Raw genomic sequence first — 22665 nt, forward strand, 5'->3', positions numbered from 1 at the left:
GTATACACACACTGCCGTTCAAAAGTTTGGGAACAGTAAGATGTTTAATGTTTTTTGAAGAAGTCTCTTCTGCTCATCAAGTCTGCATTTATTGGATCAGAAATGCAGAAAAAAACTATAATATTGTTAAATAGTATTGCAATTTAAAATAACAGTGTTCTATTTTAATGTACTTTCAAATATAATTTATTCCTGTGATGCAAAGCTGAATTTTCAGCATCATTCCTCCAGTCTTCAGTGTCACATGATCCTTCAGAAATCATAATATGCTGATTTATTATCAGTGCTGGATACAGTTTTGCTGCTTCTTATTTTATTTTTTAGCTGAATAAAAAGTTAAAACAAACAGCATTCATTTAAAACAGAAATCTCTAATGGCTGATGAAAATTCAGCTTTGCATCACAGAAATAAATAATATTTTAAAGTATATTAAAATAGAAAACTGTTCATTTAGATTGTAATTATATTTCACAATATTACTGTTTTTGTTTCTGTATTTTTGATCAAACAAATGCAGCCTTGACGAGCAGAAGAGACTTCTTTAAAAAACACAAAGAGCCACTGAATGCATTTTATATAAGATTATTTCTATTTTTTTTTATTAGTTTTTTGCCTTTATTCGAAAGCACAGTGGAGAACCAGTATGTTCTTCATTTTTAAGATGTAATTTTCTGGGATGAGTATCTATCACACTGTCACACTGTCACTTTAAATCAGTCTGAATAAGCTCTTTTGCACTACAAATCTTTTTTTTTGCACTACAATCTTTATATCTGCACTGTTGTTTACTTTACTGGTTTGCACTCTATCTGCCATATGCCTTGTGCTTTATATATATATTTTTTTACATTTTACCTTATTTGTATAGTTGTATTTTGTATTTAATCTGTATTGATGCACCAAGGGTCTGAGAGTAACGCAGTTTCAATTATCTGTGTGTATGTGCTGCACATGTGGAAGAATTGACAATAAAGCAGACTTGACTTGACTTGACTACTGCTGATTTTATAATCGCAAAAGTGTAAGTGGAATTGGTCACGGTCACAAACAGCAAACTCTTTGGTTCAAATGTGAGGGTGGGAACTAACTAAGTTTCTAGCTAATGACCGCTCATTACTGTCACAGCGAACAACTTGCCAGAAGGAACGGTTTAACTGGGCGTGGGTGAAACTGGATGCACTTAAATTGGAAACCACAGAGAATCCACAAGTCCTTTAAAATAGGTCACCATTTAAAGACCTCACGATTCAATCCGAGTCGGATTCAGAAAGTCACAAACACGATTCTTGATGCATCACAATTTTTTAGCAAATCTAAAGAGCGGATTTTCAGTGAATTAAAGTGGCTCGTGCAAACTTCTGAGACAAGATTCTGTAATATAGTCCTACTTTCTCTGCAATACACCTGAAACAGAAATACAGTAAGTGAGAATATTATGGATTGATCCACAGTCATCGATAAATATTTTTCTCCACCTCTATAAGAGTTGTAAATTTGTGCGACTCGGTTAGTAATTTACAATGCAAGCATTTAGCCGTATAATTCATTAAACAATCACACATGTTCAGACTGACTCTGCACTCAGTGTAACGTAAACTCAGCAGCGTTTGATTCTCTTCAGCTGCTCTTTTTTATGCTGATGGTCCTTCTTTAAGCTTTGGACGGTGAAAGGTCATTGGACGAGGCTGAAGATTCTTCCCTGTGTGCGGGGCTCTCTTCCAGTGATCTGTCTGTCCCATCTGAACCGAGTCAAACTTTCACATCAAGAGAGCAAAGCAATATTGATCAAATCATTTAACTCAAGGCAAATAACATAAGCTTACTGCTAAAAAAGACTAACCTTAAGAGCGATCCAACACAACCTCTGAACTCTCCCATATTTCTGAAGTGAGTGCATGAGAGCGAAAACTCTAGAAAACTCTAGAAAACTTTCTGTCCAGCCCAAGAGGATCTGCTGCTTACAGCAGTGTGTGCCTGAAGCTTTCAACCGCTGGAGAACATCAGCAAAACTCTTTAATATATATATATATATAACTCTAATAAAGCAATGCAGATCTTCAGCTACATTTAGACACTGCATGCTGTTATAAACAAACTAAATCATACTCAGTAATATTAATATTAGACTCGTTACAGCAGATAACTTGAGTCTACTGATAAAATAGGTAAAAGTGGAATTACATAAATCAATAAATTAAAACAGTAGAGTATATTTCACATTACACTTGTGCCAAAAATTCAGAAATGAACGAACAGCTAGTATTTAAGGAATACAAACGATATAAACGTAGCCAAGCTTATTTTAATACAGGTTTTACATGATCAAAAACGCTATTGTACAACTTCAAGCTTACAGTCAGCTGATATTCTGTACTTTAAGACGTGAACGCAATGGAAGAATCTGAACAGCATCATCAGAAACACTGTAGCAATAAGAGCTCTGTAAAGGTCAGATGTCAAAGGTAACGTTATTATGTTGCTGTCGCGTGGAACGCAGAACTGTTACAAATCAAACAGTCGGCGTAAATGGTTGAAATGTAACAGCGCTTACCTCGGTCTGAGTGGAAAGAGCAGCTAGTTCAGCTGTTTTGCAGTGCTTTTAGTCGCTGCCACGTACAGAAGAGCCTCACAACACTTTCCACTCGCGCTCACAATCCTTCTAATAAACGCGCACTCACATTCCCGAACTCCATGATGAGCGCCTACATCAGGAAAAACATTTCACATACAGCCTTTAACAGCGTCAGATATTACATAATACTCGAGTACAATCCATCTGCGTATTAGAAGTCAATGACTCTTTAATGGCATGACAGAACACCGTGCAAACGCAGATGAAGGATAATGGTTTTTCTCGACCTGAAAATATGAAAGAGAAGACCGTTCTGGCAGAACTCACTTGTTTTCATCCTCTCATGTTCAAAAACAATCAAATACAGGTTGCTGGATGTTGTTAATCGAGGCGTTTAATAATTAGTTTAGAGGGTTCCTCCCTGTAGAGTCCGAGCTCGATACGACACTAAAAACCAAGGCGATACACGATGACTTACGGTAAAACGAAACATGATGCACAAGCGTTCAGTAATACTGACTATGATGTCTGTCACATAATGGAAATAAGAATTATACAGGAGAGCAACAACATATGCAAGTTGTCATAAATACAGGGGTAGCCTATCCTCGGTGCTTGTTTGCATGAATTATTCTGTACAAAAACTAAAAATCATTTTGGAATCTTTTGAGGCATCATGTGATGTTGCTAAAAAGAACATTATTTGGTGTATTTGGTGTAATGAAATGTGTTTATGCGGTTTAAGGTTCACAAAACACATTATTTTCCACATACTGTACATTATTGTTTCTCCTCTATGCCCCGCCTTTCTGAAACGTGTCGATTTTTACAAAGCTCATCGGTCTGAAAAGCGAGGTGTGTTGTGATTGGCCAGCTATCCAGTGCGTTGTGATTGGTCGAATACCTCAAGCGTGTGACGGAAATGTTACGCCCCTCACCATACTGTGATGCCCTGTCCGGCCGGAGCGACGAGTCAGCGACCAGCACAGATCAGCTCTAGGCATGACGAAGCGGATATCGTTCTCTTTTGGAAGACCAAACAAAGTATTTCGCTTTCATAACGAAGCACACAGCGTCTTCACGACACGGCGGCGGCAGCAACAATACTACAGCGAGAATAAAAGTTACGCCTTCTTTCTTTGCGTGCACATTTGGGCGGCGTTATGCAAATCTTCCCACATAGTGACGTAGACATGTGGGGGCATGTTAGAACGAGACGTTTTAGGGGGGCGTGGCTGACTCTGAACTTTTATAAAGAATATCTCTTTGGATTTGAGACTTTAGTCTTTGCAACTTTACAGATCTTCTTTATGCACCAAGAGCTTGTAACACTCCAAAGAGAAAGAACAATTTAAATCGCATCAGATGACCCCTTTAAGATGGTCACTTTTTAAATGATCATATCTTGACAACAGTTTGGAGTAGTCATAATTATCAATTATGATGTTGATTTGACGTCAAACATGGGGTGAAAATAGGACGTTAATCCCACACTGAAATGAGTTTAATGTATATGTAGGTCAATATGTTTGAAGTTCAGTTTAAAATGTCATGTTAAGTTGTTGAGGTCATTTTGATTTGCATGTTTGACCTGTTTTTCTGTTGTTGTTTTTTTTATGTCAATTTGGATGTCTTTTCAACATCAATTGCCCACTGGACAGAAAGCAGAGAGTTTACATTGTCATTCCATGCATCAAACTCAAAATGTGTTTCTGGCTTTGAATGACTCTAAATGACGGAGCTGGTCACGTATTATAACTTAACTATATAGCTGAGCGGCATCCCAGCAGTGCTGATATTTTGTCCAATTTGTCTCTTTTTGCATGGTTCAGAAAGACTGTCAGCAGTTGAAGAACAATTTTTATTGATTCTTTCCTTTATGAAAATGAACCATGGTTTTATTATAGTAAAAGTTACCTTTTTTTTTTTTTTTTTTGATTCGCATTCGATTGGACAGAAAGTTTGATGAGAAGCTGAAATGCAGAATGATGTAATCACAATTCTTAATTTAATATTGGTGGTAGAGAGAACTCATATGCAGTATAATGCAGAGGTTGCTGTCATGAACCGCATAGCTGGCCTCCGTCAGGCAATTAGCTCAGTCTCTATTTCTCTCAGATAGTAAGAGATATTAAGAGACCAGGTGCATGCCACAAAGAAAGGATCAAGAATCCTTCGAGAAAAGTTGTCTGGAGTGTTGAACGCTGAATTGCATGATAATGGTCCAAAGAGGTGTCTTTGAAGAGAAATACTGTACTATATGAATGCACAGTAAACATAAACTGTTCAGCCTGCATACATTCATTAACTAACAACATTTGAATTATAAGTTATTTTGTATTAATGTATTAATATGATGTGAGGTCCAGTTACCACCGTGACACTAAAACAGGTAGTAATGGCTAGGTTTTACTTAAGTACATGTCAGAGCCCATACTTCTTTACTTTAACTTGAGTAAAAAAGTGTAGTCAGTACTTTTACCAGAGTCTTTTTAAACCTGAGTATCTGTGCTTCTACTTCACTCTTAAAAATAAAGGTGCTTCACGATGCCATAGAATAACCTTTCTGTCTAAATGGTTCCATAAAGAACCTTTAACATCTGAAGAACCTTTCTTTCGTTGTGGCGAAAGAAGGTTCTTCAGATTATAAAAAGGTAAGAAAGAGATGGTTCTTTAAAGAACCTTTGACTGAATGGTTCTTTGCGGAACCAAAAATGGTTCTTCTATGGCATCGCTTGAAGAACCTTTTGAAGCACCTTTATTTTTAAGAGTGTTGAGTGAAGGATGTGTGTACTTTTGCCATCTCTGGAAGACTGAAAGTGTGTAGAACTTTTGATTACCCACTAGGACACACTTTTTACAGCGTTTTATTTGCACCTGTTGATTTTCGATACTTTGCACTTTAAAATAAACCTCTAAATGTCTGTTCAGTAATGTAACTTATGTAACAGATGACACATAAGAGATAAAAAGCAGTATTTTACAAAATACACATACTCATCTCTGCACCAATAAAATGTGCAACATTTTATGTTTTACTACCAAATTATATGTAATATCTAATTAGTCTTACTTACAATGGAAGGTCCGCAAAATATCACATTTTCAGAGCAAATGCGTTCCTGAACATGATGAGTGATGGTTACGCTGAAGTGCTATTAGAGATTTAGTGTGTTTTGAGCTTCGGCAGTTTTCAGATTTGGGACAGTCTCACGCACCTACTATCTGTCACATGCACATATGTGACCCTGGACCACAAAACCAGCCATAAGGGTCGATTTTTCAAAATTGAGAGGCTGAAGGCTAAATAAGCTTTCCATTGATGTGTGGTTTGTTAGGATCGGACAATATTCGGCTGAGATACAACTATTTGAAAATCTGGAATCTGAGGGTGCAAAAAAATCTAAATATTGAGAAAATCATCTTTAAAGTTGTCCAAATGAAGTTCTTAGCAATGCATATTACTAATCAAACATTAAGTTTTGATATATTTACGGAAGGAAATTTACAAAATATCTTCATGGAACATGATCTTTACTTAATATCCTAATGATTTTTGGCATAAAAGAAAAATCTATAATTTTGACCCATACAATGTATTGTTGGTTATTGCTACAAATATACCCCAGCGACTTAAACACTGCTTTTGTGCTGCAGGGACACATATTCTCAAGCGGTCAAGACTGCAAGTGTGGGTATTGGGACAGACCCCTGGTCTCACATTAAACTCACACTAACCAGCAACTACTCATCAACTTAAGACCCTTAAAAGCTTAATGTTTTACCATTTTGGACATTTTTAGTCCACGTACAACCTTTCCTTTGTCAGCAATTTTTTTCTTAACATTCATCCTCCTGGTGTACCTTGTCCCTCACTTCAAACCTGCCCTCTTGCCCCCTTTTATTCCATCATCTTCCTCATTTTTCCCTGACATGTTCTACATTCTCCGGGACAGCGTCTTGTACTTTTGAAAGGTCACAGAAGCCATTGGATAAGGATCTTGTTGCAGCCATTCTCTCAACCTGGTCTTCTTTTACCTGAGAGAAAAACACAAATATTAGCCAAATCAGCAGAAAAAACACAGTGCATAAATCTGATTAATTACACCTTCAAACCAGAGAATGCATCTACAAAAATAACAATATCTCAGCATAAGACCCACCTGATTAGTCATAAGTATCCGCTAAATGGGCACCTTGACCCTCAGTCAAACGTAAAGTATGGCATGTCAAAGTCTATAGAAAAAAAATCTAAAATGCATTCAGAAGCTCCTTCTGCATTTCTGGTCTTCATATGATAGACACATCAATTATGATCACAGTACTAATCAGTTATCACACAAGTGTACCGGAGTCAGTCACTATTTAACCCAAAAACTAACACTGATAAAGAAAGCTCGCAGTTTTATTAGAACAGTAGTTCTCAAACTTTTTACTAAGGCAAGACCCATTTTAATGACTGTCTGGCCAAGATTGCGCCTTCAACTGTACATGGTTCATTCTGACGGCACCCATTCACTGCAGAGCATCCATTGCTGAGACACTGATCTGTTCCAAATGAAGTTCAAAATCTGTTTCAATGAAGAAACAAACTCTACATCTTGGATGGCCCGAAAGTGAGAACATTTTAAGCAAATTGTAATTTCTGGGTGACCTATTCCTTTCAGCTGAAACTACAGGAACTCGGAGGACTCCTAGTGGTAAGATAAGATGTTTGTGAATGAACAAGAAAAGACCTGTTTAGTATGAACATGCTCTGTTCATATTTTGTAAAATGTGAAAACACAGTTGCTACCTAAAAAAGCTACAGTATCTCTACCTGACCTGACTTATATAAATGACATAAGATTGTGTGCGTACGTTGGTTTTAAATAAAACAAGTTACTACCAGAAGCACAATTTAGGATGACAAACATTTGCCAAAAAAAAGTAAAGTGCACTTTACAAAATAATTGTTTTCTTATTTATATAAAAAGACATAGTAAAGAAAATGAGACCTGGCTTACCTTGTCAAGGTCATTTGTCCTGCACAAGCTCTTTATGAAAATTCCAGCACAGGGTATTTTAATCAGATTAAAACTTTATTACTCTGTGTGTGTGTGTGTGTGTGTGTGTGTGTGTGTGTGTGTTAATATTTGTGAGTGAATGTGTGAGCGCGTATGAGTGAAAGTGTATTGTTTGTTTGCATGCATGTGCATGGTTGTGCTTGCAAGTTTGAGTTTTTGTTTGTGTATGCATGGTTGGGTTCGCAAGTCTGTATGATTTTTTTTTCTTTGTGTGTATGTGTATACAATATATTTATGTGCATCCCCATAAACTATCCATAGGCTTTTTACTCAAAGTCTAACAATGAAGACCACATGGAGGGGGTGACTTTTAATTCACTTCAGATTTGTGTTTGGAAAATGTTTGGCGTTCAGAAATCAGAAACTCCTTTGGCAACCATTAACCTCAAAATGAATCATTCCAAGTTTTAAATAACATGTTTGCGTTTTTTTTTTTACGTGACATCGAGAGTTCAGTCGTGGTGAGTTGTGTCAGTCTGCTGAGGAAAGAAGAAATATAGAGATATAGGAGATCTAGAAATCAATACTGTACCAATATGGGCTTTGCGGATCTTCTGGATGAAGTTGGCGGGTTTGGACGCTTTCAGATGATTCATGTCACTCTTCTGTCCATCCCGGGCCTTCTGATGGCTAGCCAGAATTTACTCAATAACTTCACTGCTGGTGTACCGGAGCATCACTGTCGCATCCCGAACATCACGGCGGCGCTGAACGAGAGCGCGGCGGCGCTGCTGCGAGCCTTCATCCCGCTGGACTCATCACTCACACCGGCCAGATGCTCCCGGTACACCGACGCTCAGTGGCATTTAATCACAGACAAACCGAGTCACACAAATGCATCTGACCTGCAGACAGAGGCTTGTGCTGAGGGCTGGACATACGACAAGACTGAATTCATCTCATCCATAGTGTCAGAAGTAAGTCGCTTCCATCAGCTCCAACGTCCTAACTTGATGTGCTATACTTTTTAGTATTTAAAAAAAAAAAAAAAGCTATGGCATGAATTACAAAATTTTCTAAGCCAGTAGGCAAATTAGTGGCACCTTTTAAATGCTTTTTTCAAATCATGTTGAATACCTTCTCACATGAGCATGGATTTACAATTCAGCTTTTTTTACACTGCAGCTTGCAATTAGAATAATAATATGAAATGAGAAAATAAACATAACACAGACGTGAAAATGCACTATCCGAACTTATCCATGAAGTCACTCATGAACGCTTTGCAACACAGACCTGAGGTTGGTCTCTTTTTAAAGAAGACAAGCAGCATTACAAAAAAAATGAAAGTGTAAAAAAGTTATAGAAATGTAAGTTTAGCCTACTGAAAAGAAAATGTGCTGTACTCAACTGTTTTAGTTTATATAAAATAAATATTTTACAGAATGTTTTGGATATAAATCAAAGCCTTAATCAGTGTTGGGGGTAACTCATTACAAGTAACGCGAGTTACGTAATCAGATTACTTTTTTCAAGTTACTAGTAAAGCAGCGCATTTCTTTTTTAATTTACAAGAACATATCTGAGTTACTTTTTCAAAAAAGTAATGCCAGTTTCTTTGTTTTCCCATTTATTGCCTGACAGCTCTCCTGTCCCCATACTGGGAGAAATCGGGAGTACAGAGGTGTTACTGTAGCTCTAGACTAAATGTGAATGTGCATTAATTCATCCCACTCACAAAAAACAGATTTAGTATTCATCAAAATGAATTAAAACTGTGAAATGCAAACTCAGAATATGAGGCAAACCTGCAATAATTAAATATGTTAAATAACACAAATGTATCTAATCCCATTGTCTTTGCTGCTGAGCTTTGCTGATCCAGTTCAACCGTACTAATAAGCAAAAATGACTTTAGAGAAACTAACAATTGTGCTGTTTGTTTATTGCTGAAGAGTGTTTCTTCTCCGGCGTACTACTGTACAGACCTGAATTTACTTTTCCTTCAGCCTGAGGTTTATTCATTACACTTTTTGGTGTGAAAGGGCTTTTATATTTGCTATAAATAGAACTTCTTATATTTAAACAATCAAGCCCTGCTTATATTTAAAAAGTAACGCGAAAGTAACGCAAAAGTAATATAACGCATTACTTTCCATAAAAAGTAACTAAGTAACGTAATTAGTTACTTTTTTAGGGAGTAACGCTATATTGTAATGCATTACTTTTAAAAGTAACTTTCCCCAACACTGGCCATAACTGTGGCTTTAGTTATGTTACAAATTTGAAGTTGATATCACAAAAATGGAGGTTCCTGTGAGATTTGTTTCGGCGCTATACCAAAAACAGCCACCGGGTGACACGAAAAACTCCAAGGATTTTTTAAAATACATAAAAATGTTCTCTCACATTATTACTTCTATCACAAAATGTCCATATTGGAACCTTGAGACTCAGACCTTTCCAATGATATGTGTTTTGTCAAGATTAGGAAACGTTTTGATTATAAAATATTGCAGTACATTTTGTAATATGACACTTGAAGTGCCATTTCCATAGAATCTAATTCAAATCTAATTTAGGATGATTACTAAAACGTGATAGGGAAAAGACAATATTAAAAAAATGTGCCAAGTGTCCTGATAATGGGATGCTAACAGTTAACAGGTTAAACATGTGACTTCGTAAAATCTCAAATATTCCATCTCATTACAATTATCTGTATTATCAGTCTGAAAATATCACACTTCTCCTCCATCAGCCGCTTTATCTGAGATATCAGAGAGGAGCCTGCTAATCTTATCCCATCAGTTACACAGGAACATCAAATACAAGCACAGTTTACATTACTATTCATTTCGTGCAAATAAAGGCAAACATCTTTCTTGAACAAAAAAACAAGCAGCATGACACAAAATTAAAGTGATATATGTTTGTGCATTACATTTTTTAAATTAGCAAGTCGCAAAATGCATTTCATTCTCAAAAACATTTCTGTTCTGTAAGTGCGTGCCCTCCACAAAAAAGATTTTATACACTAAGAGCATTTTGTGACATGCTGGGATTTTTTGTGACATGCTTGGAAAGCTACTTCCTTTTATCCACAAAATCTGTACGCTTATGTGTATTTATAAAATAAATGAATATTGTGAGTTTTGGCCATCCGTCACTTAAGGTGAGTGTGAGAGAGTCAAATGTCTCCTTCCTCCTTTTATTTCAGGGGAACAACCAAGGAGTCTCATTTTCACAGTGAAGAAAATCAGAAAGATGTTTGAGTAAATTAGATCAATTGGAGAGTTATATAAACTGGAAGGAGTTTGTCCGGTGATCACGCAAGTGATGAGTCCATCCTGAAGAGGAGGGATTTGCAAACTGGCGCCTTTCCAATGTTTTATCTTAAATCAAAGCAAAAGGCTTCTGTAATTGTTGTCCACAGAAACATGATCCTAAGTGAAACTTTTCCACATGTTACGCGAGCTGCCATCCATGTTTTGCAGTAATGCTTTTCTCTTATTTGTCACAGTGGGATTTGGTTTGTACCCTCCGTCCTCTCAAACAGATGAGCCAGACCATTTACATGGGAGGAGTGCTGACAGGTGCCATTATATTTGGAGGCTTATCCGACAGGTAAAGCATGCATAACCTGCTGTTTCCGCTGTCATTATAACACCTTCACACAAAACACATTCACATGTGATGCTTTTTTGGACAGTAAAAAGATTCCGTAACTGTGTGTCTGGTTATTCTTCACTAGTACACATGTGAGGTCGCAAATCAATGATGTACAAGTGCATTTAAACCATATGCCAGTGTATTGTTTTGTGTTTCTTATGTTAAAACACCACAATGTTGCATACATTAAGCTGCATTCACATGGACACTATGATCTCAAATAGGACTAGTAACAATAAGACTGTTAGACTTCGGCCTCAATTGTTGTTCATTAATACACTCATTCACTCACTCACTCATTCATTCATTCATTCATTCACTCACTCATTCATTCATTCACTCACTCACTCATTCACTCACTCATTCATTCATTCATTCATTCATTCAATCATTCACTCATTCACTCATTCATTCATTCATTCACTCACTCATTCATTCATTCATTCATTCACTCATTCATTCACTCATTCATTCATTCCTTTATTTAATGGATTACAAAAATATCACAGTACCGTTTTGAATCAGTGAAGGTGATTTCAGAATCAGGTCTTTACTCTTTATTCTCCTGTAGGTTTGGGCGAAAGGGCATGCTGATTTGGTCATATTTTCAGCTCGCTGTCTTAGGCACGTTCACGGCTCTCTCTCCGTCTTACGTGGTTTACTGCATCTTCAGATTCCTGACGGGAATGTCTGTGTCCGGAGTCATTCTCAACGCCGTCTCACTCAGTGAGTGTCTCTCATTAGAAAGGAACTGATTGGTTTATCCAACACACAATATAAAAAAATTATTAACACAGGAAATTCATTTTTATGAACAATGAATTTTAAAGTCAATTACTATAAATGTCTATACATACACTGAAATACAGAAAAAACAGTAATATTGTTAAATACTATTGCAGTTTAAAATAATGGTTTACTATTTTAATATACTTTCAAATGTAATTTATTCCTGTGATCAAATCTGAATTTCCAGCATCATAAATCCAGACTTCAGTGTCACATGATCTTCAGAAATCAGTATAATATGCTGATTTATTATCAGTGTTGAAAACGGTTTGCTGCTTAATATTTTTTTGGAACCTGTGATACTTTTTTTCAGGATTCTTTGATGAATAAAAAGTAAAAAAGAACAGCATTTATTCAAAATAGAAATCTTTTGTAACAATCAGTATTTTTTTTCTTTGTTTCTTTTTTTCTTTTTTTTTGAAAGAAATGAATGCTTTTATTCATTTAATGATTTGTTAAATTGATATATAAGTGTTAATAAAGACCAATATTGTAAGAAAATATTTCTATTTTAAACAAATGCTGTTCTTTTTAACTTTATTCATCAAAGAATCCTGAAAAAAGTATCAAGGGTTCCAAAAAATATATATATATATATATATTAAGCAGCACAACTGTTTCCAACACTGATAATAAATCAGCATATTATACTGATTTCTGAAGATCATGTGACACTGAAGACTGGAGGAATGATGCTGGAAATACAGATTTGGTCACAGAAATAAATTATATTTTAAAGTATATTAAAATAGAAAACCATTATTTTAAATGGTAATAATATTTTACATTATTACTGTTTTTTCTTTATTTTTGGTCCAATAAATGCAGCCATGATGCGCAGAAGAGACTTCTTTAAAAAACATCTTACTGTTTCCAAATTTTTGAACAGAAGTGAATATTATTTTATTTTAGAGAAAATCTGTGAAGGTAAGTGTCTATTAGACAATACTTGGAAAATATTATCACTTCACTGACACCGTCAGATGAGAACGAAACCTGAACTGAATTGAGCTGAATAATGATGCTGTTGTCTTCTGTAGAGCTGCTTTACAGCTGAAACACATTAACACAGTTGTTTTCCTGTGTATTACTGTGAAGCTGCATTTAAACAGTAGCGCCTGCATTATATAAAGTGCTACATAAACACATTTCTCAGAGGTGGAGTGGATTCCTACTAAGGCTCGGACGCTGGTGGGCACCATCTCGTCTTTCTTCTTCACGTTTGGTCAGATGATTCTCGCTGGAGTGGCGTACAGTCTGAAGGACTGGCGCAAAATACAAGTGGCCGTCTGTCTTCCCTTCTTTGCCTTCTTCTTCTATAGCTGGTAAGAGATTATGCACATGAATCTTTGATGCTAAATGCAAGATAAGACCACAGTTTTGAATAACTTAACAGAAGCCATCTCTCAAGACAAGAGGTCTCATGAGTCTTTGGTCATAAGGTCTCAAAGGGCGTTTAAAGCACACACACACAGACTAATTAGAGCTATTGAAATGCTGCACAGAGTACAAACAAACGCAGCGTACAATAACACGTACAGAGATGTCTCATGTTAAAGGTGGTACTCTGAATCTGCTCGCTGGCTGGTGCTGAACGGTCGCTCTGAGGAAGCACTGAAGCATCTCCACCGCGTGGCTAAAATCAACGGCAAGCCCGAGATGACAGAGAAGATCACGTTAGAGGTTTCACATTTCATATCTGTGCTTCATATTTCATATACACTACCATTCATAAATCTCTACTGACCTCTTCATGTTTAGGTGCTGGAGTCACACATGCAGAAAGAAGTTCAGTCCAGTAAGAGCATTTATACTGTGTTTGATCTCCTAAAAACACCAACCATGAGGAAGATATCCATGTGCCTTATGGTCGTGTGGTGAGAATCGGCTTGATCTGTTTCTGTCTGTACAATGCAAAACATCTGGATGGTGATTACGGCTACTATTGTGTATAAATAATTCACCATCCTGCATCTTACTGTATGACATACGGCAATTTGGGTGTTCTGATTCCAAAAATAGTGCCTGTTTTGCTTGCTTTTCCGTAAAAATATGACGCATTTTGTAGCATTTTTGTGCTAATCATGTGCTAATCATGCTAGTAACTTTGTTAATCATGCTAACAACTTGCTAGTTACTTGCTAATCATGCTAGCAACATGCTAATCATGCTATAAAAATGCTAACGACATGCTAATCGGGCTATAGAAATGCTAGTAACTTGTTAATCATGTTAGTGACATGCTAGTCACTTGCTAATCATGATAACAACAAATGCTAGTTACTTGCTAATAATGTTAACAACATGCTAGTAACATGCTAATCATGCTAGAAACATACTAGTCACTTCTTAATCATGCTAGCAACATGATAATCAGGCTAGAAACATGCTAGAGACATGCTAGTAAACTTGCTCATCAAGCTAGTGACATGCCAGTCACTTGCTAGTCATGCTAGCAAAATGCTAGTTACTTGCTTATAATGCTAACAACATGCTAGTTACTTGTTAATCATGCTAGCAAAATGCTAGTAGCATGCTAACCATGCTATCAACATGCTAGTAACATGCTAATCAGGCTAGAAACATGCAAGAGACATGCTAGTAACTTGCTAATCAAGCTAGTGTCATGCCAGTCACTTGCTAATCATGCTAACAAAATGCTAGTTACTTGTTAATCAAGCAAACATGCGAGCAAAATGTTAGTAGCATGCTAATCATGCTAGCATGCTAGTTACTTGCTAATAATGTTAACAACATGCTAGTAACATGCTAATCATGCTATAAAGGATGCTAGCGGCATGCTAGTAACTTGCTAATCATGCTAGAAACATACTAGTCACTTCTTAATCATGCTAGCAACATGATAATCAGGCTAGAAACATGCTAGAGACATGCTAGTAACTTGCTCATCAAGCTAGTGACATGCCAGTCACTTGCTAGTCATGCTAGCAAAATGCTAGTTACTTGCTTATAATGCTAACAACATGCTAGTTACTTGTTAATCATGCTAGCAAAATGCTAGTAGCATGCTAACCATGCTATCAACATGCTAGTAACATGCTAATCAGGCTAGAAACATGCAAGAGACATGCTAGTAACTTGCTAATCAAGCTAGTGTCATGCCAGTCACTTGCTAATCATGCTAACAAAATGCTAGTTACTTGTTAATCAAGCAAACATGCGAGCAAAATGTTAGTAGCATGCTAATCATGCTAGCAACATGCAAGTAACTTGCTAATAATGCTAACAACATGCTATTTACTTGCTAATCATGCTAGCAACATGCTAATCATGCCAGCAAAAAGCTAGTAACAAACCAATCGTGTTAAAAACATGTTAATCATGCTAGAAACATGTTATCAACATCTATCTAATCTATCTAAATTTTCAAACTTCAGGCTTTTACAACTGCTTTAAACTTTCAGGCTAGGCTTTCTCAAGCCAACCTAAAGTTTGTCTTGACAAACTTCTTTTATCTAGGTCTATTTGTGATTAAAGAATTTTAAAGTGAATTAAAGCTGATACATGAATATAATTTTTATTTTGTGGAGAAAAAACTGTATGTGATGGAAAGTTTTTGAATTCTGCATTAGGTAATATTAGGCCTTTTTTGGAAATCAGCTGATTTTTTTTTTTAATAAATAAATGAATACTCTGTTGTTCTTCCTAACAGGTTTTCGACTAGTTTTGCGTATTACGGTCTGGCCATGGACCTACAGAAGTTCGGGGTGAACATTTATCTGATGCAGATAATCTTTGGCGCAGTAGATTTTCCGGCTAAACTGGTTGCTCTTCTGATGCTGAGCTTTCTGGGCCGACGCATAACCCAAGGCACATGTCTCCTCGTGTCAGCGTCTGTAATATTTGCCAACATTTTTGTTCCTAAAGGTAAGACAATGACGATGTCTTTATTATAATGCCATCATCATCCACCTAATGCGAATACACTGACTTTCTAAACTGTAAATAAATGACTGCTTCTATAGAGTAGACAAAATAATAATGTAAATATAAGAACAAAAAGTAAGAAGATTTGGCAAAAAGTACTGTTAAATGTCATATGTCATGTGACAACACAAGCCTCTCTCCAATATAACGCACATCTTTCAATGATTTATACTAACTGGTAATGAAGCTGTGTCATTGCAGATATGCAGATCACAAGGACAGCGCTCGCCGTTCTCGGAAAGGGCTTCACGTCAGCATCCTTTACTTGTATCTATCTATTTACTGGAGAGCTTTACCCTACTGTCATCAGGTCAGATTAAACAAACTATAGAAGACAAACTTGATAGAATCTGTCTGAAGCAGCCAAAGGTGATAGTTTTGTTTTAATCATTAAGCTGTTAGGCAACTATCATCAAAAAAGTGCCATTTTATTAGTATGTGTCTTACATAAACAATAAATTTGGTAATCAATTTTGGTAGTCCAAAAAGAGGCTCTGGATTACAGGTAATCATGTTGTCAATAATGTTCAGTTTCTTGCACAGGCTGATCGTTTCACTTCATAAGACCTCAATATATCGTCAGGAGCCACGGGTATTAATTTTGGTTTCCTTGATATGCTTTTTTTTTACTCTCAAAGTGCCAGTAGCCACTGAGCATTTTATGAATCACCAAGGACCATGGTTTGAAATCTGCTTTTCTGTTATACTGAATAAAAAAGTCACCTACATCTTGGATGGCCAGACTTAAAATCAATTAAAGGGATAGTTCACCCAAAAATGAAAATGACCCCATGATTTACTGACCCTCAAGCCATCCTAGTTATATATGACTTTCTTCTTTCAGATGAATACAATCTGAGTTATATTTAAAAACATCCTGGCTCTTCCAAGCTTTATAATGGCAGTGAATGGGTGTTAATATTCAATAATCCAATAGAAGTCCAATAAAGTGCATCCATCCATCATAAAAAGTGCTCCACACGGCTCCGGGGGATGAATAAAGGCCTCCTGAAGCAAAGCGATGCATTTGTGTAAAAAAATATCCATATTAAAACTTTATAAACCATGATCTCTAGTTTCCGCTGCCGTACGCACGTTCACGAGTGAGTGGCGTTCCAGCGGATGACGTAGCACGTAGCTCCGGTGAGAATATGCTAGTCTCGCGAGAACCAAGTTTTGTTTACAGCAAAGAAAAACCAGTTTCCTCTTGGCTTCTATCGAAATCCTCTGACATTTTTCTTTACAAATCCTCGTTTTGTAATTCTAATTCACGACTTGTGTTGCATTTTAGTCTCTCCTCTGCATTTCCGCGTTCGTCTCTTCTCACTGGAGCTTATGCTACGCCTTACGTCATCCGCCGGAACATTGTCCTCAAGTTGTTCCACCTGTGTTGAACACAAAAGAAGATACTTTGAAGAATGTTGCTAACCAAACTGGTTGCTGGTAGCCATTGACTTCCATACTATGGAGAAAAAAATACAGTGGAAGTCTTTGGAAACCAGAAACTATTTAATTATCATCATTCTTCAAACTATCTTCTTTTGTGTTCAACAGAATAAAGAAACTCAACTTGGAAAAACATTGTTCATATACTTTATGACACCTAATTCATTAACTAATATCAATACATAGAATCTTATCATAAAGTGGTACCAGAAATAAAACATAAACAGAGAGAGGAAGACATGTTACTGTACATGGTAGCTTAATATGTTTAATGATAATACAACAATCACCAAGCGGCACATCCATTAGAGATATTGTACTTTGCATAAGTAGAGAATAGCAATGTTCGCTTTAACATTAATAGGGTTAGAGTTTACATGTTTGATCCACAGGCAGACCGGCATGGGCTTTGTCTCCACGATGGCCAGAATCGGTTCCATGGCCGCTCCTGCAGTCCTGATCTTGGATGAGATCCTGCCGGCTCTGCCTAGCATTGTATATGGAGGATCCGCTGTGCTCGCTGGTTTCATAGCCTTTTTGCTTCCAGAAACCCTCGACATTCCTCTGCCTGATACCATTGAGGATGTAGAGGAGAAAAGGTAACATCTCAGAGCTGTTCACATGCGATCTGTATCCGTGATGAATCACTGTGATTGGCTTTCTGTTTCACCATCGGTTTCATTATACACTCTACTGTACATTTCACTCGTACAGGGAAAAGAAAAGTCAAGGTCGTAAAGAACAGACACAGAGTGAGCCGCTGGCCTTACGGGACATCAAACAGAGCGGAGGAACATGTGAAGAGAGCAAGTCCTCTGGGCTTCATCCACTGTCAGAGACTTCAGTTCACCTAAAGTAATAATTATTACACACTGAGACAAACATTCAAGCATCGTCGCTGCTTGCTGTCTCAGTCTAGACCAACAAAACTGGACTGATTAATTAGTTTCTTCATCAGGTTTGTAGAAATGTAGCATTGCATCAGTGCCTCAGCAATGGATGCTCTGCAGTGAATGGGTGCCGTCAGAATGAGAGTCCAAACAGCTGATAAAAACATCACAATAATCCACACCACTCCAGTCCATCAGTTAACATCTGGAGAAGACAAAAGCTGAAACAAATCCAGCATTAAGACGTTTTAACTGTAAACCTTTGCTTCTGGATAAAATATCATAATCCATAATAACGCTTCCTCAGTGAAAAAGTCCATCTCCTGTTGTCCTCTCACTTTAAAATCCAGCCACATATTTGTTTAGAGCTGTTTTGGCTTGTATCTGCGTGATCTGTGCAGATTTCTCTCCTGATTCAGACAAGATGACTGTTTCACTGGAGGAAGCGTTATTATGGATTATGGACTCGTATTTTAGCTGGAAGCAGCTAAAAGTTAAAAACGTTTTAATGATGGATTTGTCTCAGCTTTTGGCTTCTCCAGATGTTAGCTGATGGACTGGAGTGCTGTGGATTATTGTGACGTTTTTATCAGCTCTCATTCTGACGGCACCCATTCACTGCAGAGCATCCATTGCTGAGACACTGATGCAATGCTACATTTCTCCAAACCTGATGAAGAAACAAACTCATCCTAATCTTGGATAACCTGAGGGGGAGTAAACGTTCAGCAAATGTTCATTTTTGGGTGATCTATTCTTTTAATCTCCAAGAGTGTAGTCTATATGACACATGCAGTGTGAGAAACAGACTGAAATTTAAGTCCTCATTCACCTGATAATCTTGAATTTTTTTCTCACTAGGAATTTAATGCATGATTGCAGGGATTGATTTTGTTTCAATGTTTCAATGCAGAGCATTAGAAGAGCTTTATGTTATTATACAGTACATAATGCAATTATGATCATTTATGTATGATTATTTAAACCGCCAGTAATGAAGGTTCTTAATAATGTAAAACTTGTATTTATTGCATCTGATTTTATTGTCATTTTTTTTATTGTATCCGAAATGCAACAAAATGTTTTTTGTTGCATTTTGTTAACAAAAAGGTGACTTTTTACAAGTTTATTTAATTACCATTCGCTAATGCATTATCTATCATGAACCTGACAATTCTTTACAGCATTTAATATGTAAGTGTTGATTTATTCCACTGATTATTATTAATTCATGCTCGTTAATTTTGCATTAATTTAAGTAACACTTTAGAACAGGGAACACTTATTCACTATTAACTACGACTTTTCCCTCAATAAACTCCTAATTTGCTGATTATTAATAGTTAGTAGTTGTTAAGTTTAGGTATTGGGTAGGATTAGGGATGTAGACATTAATATGTGCTTAATTAGTACTAATAAATGGATAATAATCTGGTAATATGCATGCTAATAAGCAACTAGTTAAGAGACCCTAAAATAAAGTGTTACCAATTTATTAATAAATGTAAAATTTAATTGTTTAAAATATTGTTTATTGTGAGTTCATGGCACCCAATGCATTAGATAAACCATGTTCAACATTTTACACATTGTAATCAAAACATTCGACAACTAGAAATTAAAATGGCCAGACTACTTTCAAAACAATCAAAACAGTACTTACGTTTTCCCTGTTTGCTTTTACTGGACTCACAAAACTTGAAACACAAAATGTTTAACAGTGTGTAAACCAACACAGCTGTGACAGTGACTAACACGACTGAAATGAAATGATTGATGGTGGTGGTTGTTATTTCTCGGTAAATTAAGTTGCAGAATCCTTAGCTGTGTGTGAGAGAGAGAGCTTCTGGAAAAAGAGATGAGGGCTGATAAAAGAAAAATGATTTGCTAATGTTTTAAGTTGTAACAGCACCACTCTTTGCCCTTGACATGCATTTATTGCTTTTAGATCAATTACAGATTTCAATATATATATACAGTATATATATATATATTGCATTTTATATATAAGTTATAAAAAGCAAGTGTTATCCTCCACTATAGCCGAGGATTTTTAGAGCGATTGGGCTCTTTAAATGTCCCTATGAGCTGTTCAGCTTTCATTTTACCAGTAGGATGGGCCAATGTCATTCAGGTCTTGTCTAGTAGGTTTAAGTTCACCTGATTAACCCAACCCATAGTATGTGCGCGTGCGAGTGGAGAAACCGGTAAGACGAAGCACGCAGCCTTGTCTTCATTCTTCAGGAAGAACATCACCAAGGTAAGAGCCATGGTCTTTCATATGGATATGCTATTTATATTAGTCGCTATTTTATTTTATTATGACTGTCTTTCATACACTGGATGAAAACATGAATACAAACGGTTATTTTATGAGCCAGGAAGAGTCAACTAGTTTACTATAGTTTAGTATGCAGCCAACTATATACTATGGAGGATTACTAGGATTACAGTAGGAGCACAATGAAGTCTATACAGACCAAACCTGGAAAAGTCCAGATGAATTAGTCTATCCGTGGCGTAGTTTTTGGTTATAAATCATGTGCCGTATGAACAAGTGTTTATATCACCAGAGTACGGTGGCCGTGAAGTGCAAAGCAAATCACAATTCTGAAAACAAAATAACAAATTACAAACGCAAATGCAAGTCTAAAAAACAAAATAACAATTCAGAAAACATTATAAACAAGTCAGAAAACACAACGACAAATCAGACAAACCGGAAGAGGTAGGAATAGTTTGAGACGGCGCCATTGGTTTGGGATTACTCACCGCTGACTGGACGAGACATCTGTCAATCACCGTATACAGAGAGAACCAGCCGAAGAACAGCAGAGTCGTGGTAGAAAGTTCAGAGATGGTATTAAAGTAGCTCAGTTTAAATGTATTGTATGAATTGCCCTTACTATGGAATAAAAAATATGGGTATACTTCAAGTATGCTACTTGTTGCAAATAGTGGCAATTATCTGCACTTCAGTATTGTAGTACATTATAAAACAGTATGCAATAATAACGTAATGAGTGTAAATTATAATTTTAATTATTAAATGGATGCCACCTTATTGGTACAATAAAGCCCTCCCTACACCTACCCTAACCCTACCCCATACTTTATTTTCAACTTTTTGATTATTTCCTTAATTTTTATTGAAAATAAATGCCTTTACGATGTGATACGAGATTTGAAAAGGGAGGGAAAAAAAGTTTGGCAAAAGGTGGGATCGAACCCAGGTCGATCGCGTCAAAATGCCAAGGGCAAGCGCTTATCCATCTGCGCCCCTGGAGCTGATATTTTACAGCCACTTTTAACTAAATGTAAATAGACTCTCCGTATTTTTTGATTGACAGATGTCTCGTCCAGTCAGCGGTGAGTATTCCCAAACCAATGGCGCTGTCTCAAACTATACCTACCTTTTCCGGTTTGTCTGATTTGTCGTTGTGTTTTCTGACTTGTTATTTTGTTTTTTAGACTTGCATTTGCGTTTGTAATTTGTTATTTTGTTTTCAGAATTGTGATTTGCTTTGCACTTCTCTGCCACCGTACTAAAAGCATACTGTAGTTTAGAGATCCCATGAGGAAGCTTGTATATGTCGTTTAAACAAAAGGGGACGCTATAGCAGTGACACATTTTCACTATAAAATGAAAAACTAAATGGGCGATTTGTGATTGGATTGCTTTCGAATCGAATTGTTGCTTGTAGTATATTATATTTGTATTTTCTATTAAGGTGCAGTTTACAGTGGGTATAAAATGATTTACATTTAATTGCATCACAGTAAACATTGACATAATTTTACACTGACCTTGAAATATATCAAATGCGTAACTGAGAATATTAAAAAAATATTTGCCACTCATAATCACTGAATATGAAATGTCAAACAATGGAGGGCATTTAGAGGTACACTATTCATAAGAAAAACTACATTAAATAATGGGGTGAAAACACAGAACAATGATCTACCCTAGCGAAATATAGAGAAATTATAGACGTGGCTTTTTATGGCTGTGTATTGGTTAACTAGTTTGTTATTTGGATAAGTCAAAGGAATCACCTACATCCTATTGTGCACCAAGACTTTGCCATATTTGACTATATTTAACATCTTAGTCAAATTGCATGGTGATCACAGGCTGCATTATTCGATTATTGATAGAATTGAAGCCTGATAGTCCATTTAAGGACAATGATCTCGTCCTTTAGTCACTGTGTGATTGCTTTAGTGGTATGCTTAGGTTTATTGTCATATTAAAACATAAAGCAGAAGGCATTTATATCAAGCTAAAACAAGACCTTTTTTGCCACTCTCAAATAGAGTTGAGATTTGTGGAGCACT

General features: G+C 36.5%; 1 protein-coding gene across 1 annotated transcript; it reads left to right on the plus strand.

Annotated features, from left to right (window-relative positions):
- The first annotated feature begins 8022 nt into the window (after window positions 1–8022).
- Window positions 8023–18391, plus strand: oatx (organic anion transporter X). Its single transcript, XM_016247661.1, has 10 exons — window positions 8023–8556; window positions 11103–11206; window positions 11823–11977; window positions 13197–13365; window positions 13600–13723; window positions 13802–13917; window positions 15714–15928; window positions 16190–16298; window positions 17827–18033; window positions 18149–18391. The coding sequence occupies exons 1-10, from the start codon at window positions 8176–8178 to the stop codon at window positions 18291–18293; spliced, it is 1725 nt and encodes a 574-aa protein (XP_016103147.1). The 5' UTR covers window positions 8023–8175; the 3' UTR covers window positions 18294–18391.
- Window positions 18392–22665: the final 4274 nt, after the last annotated feature.

The sequence above is a fragment of the Sinocyclocheilus grahami genome, unplaced genomic scaffold, assembly GCF_001515645.1.
Source record: "Sinocyclocheilus grahami isolate Dianchi unplaced genomic scaffold, SAMN03320097.WGS_v1.1 scaffold847.1, whole genome shotgun sequence".
NCBI lineage: Eukaryota > Metazoa > Chordata > Actinopteri > Cypriniformes > Cyprinidae > Sinocyclocheilus > Sinocyclocheilus grahami.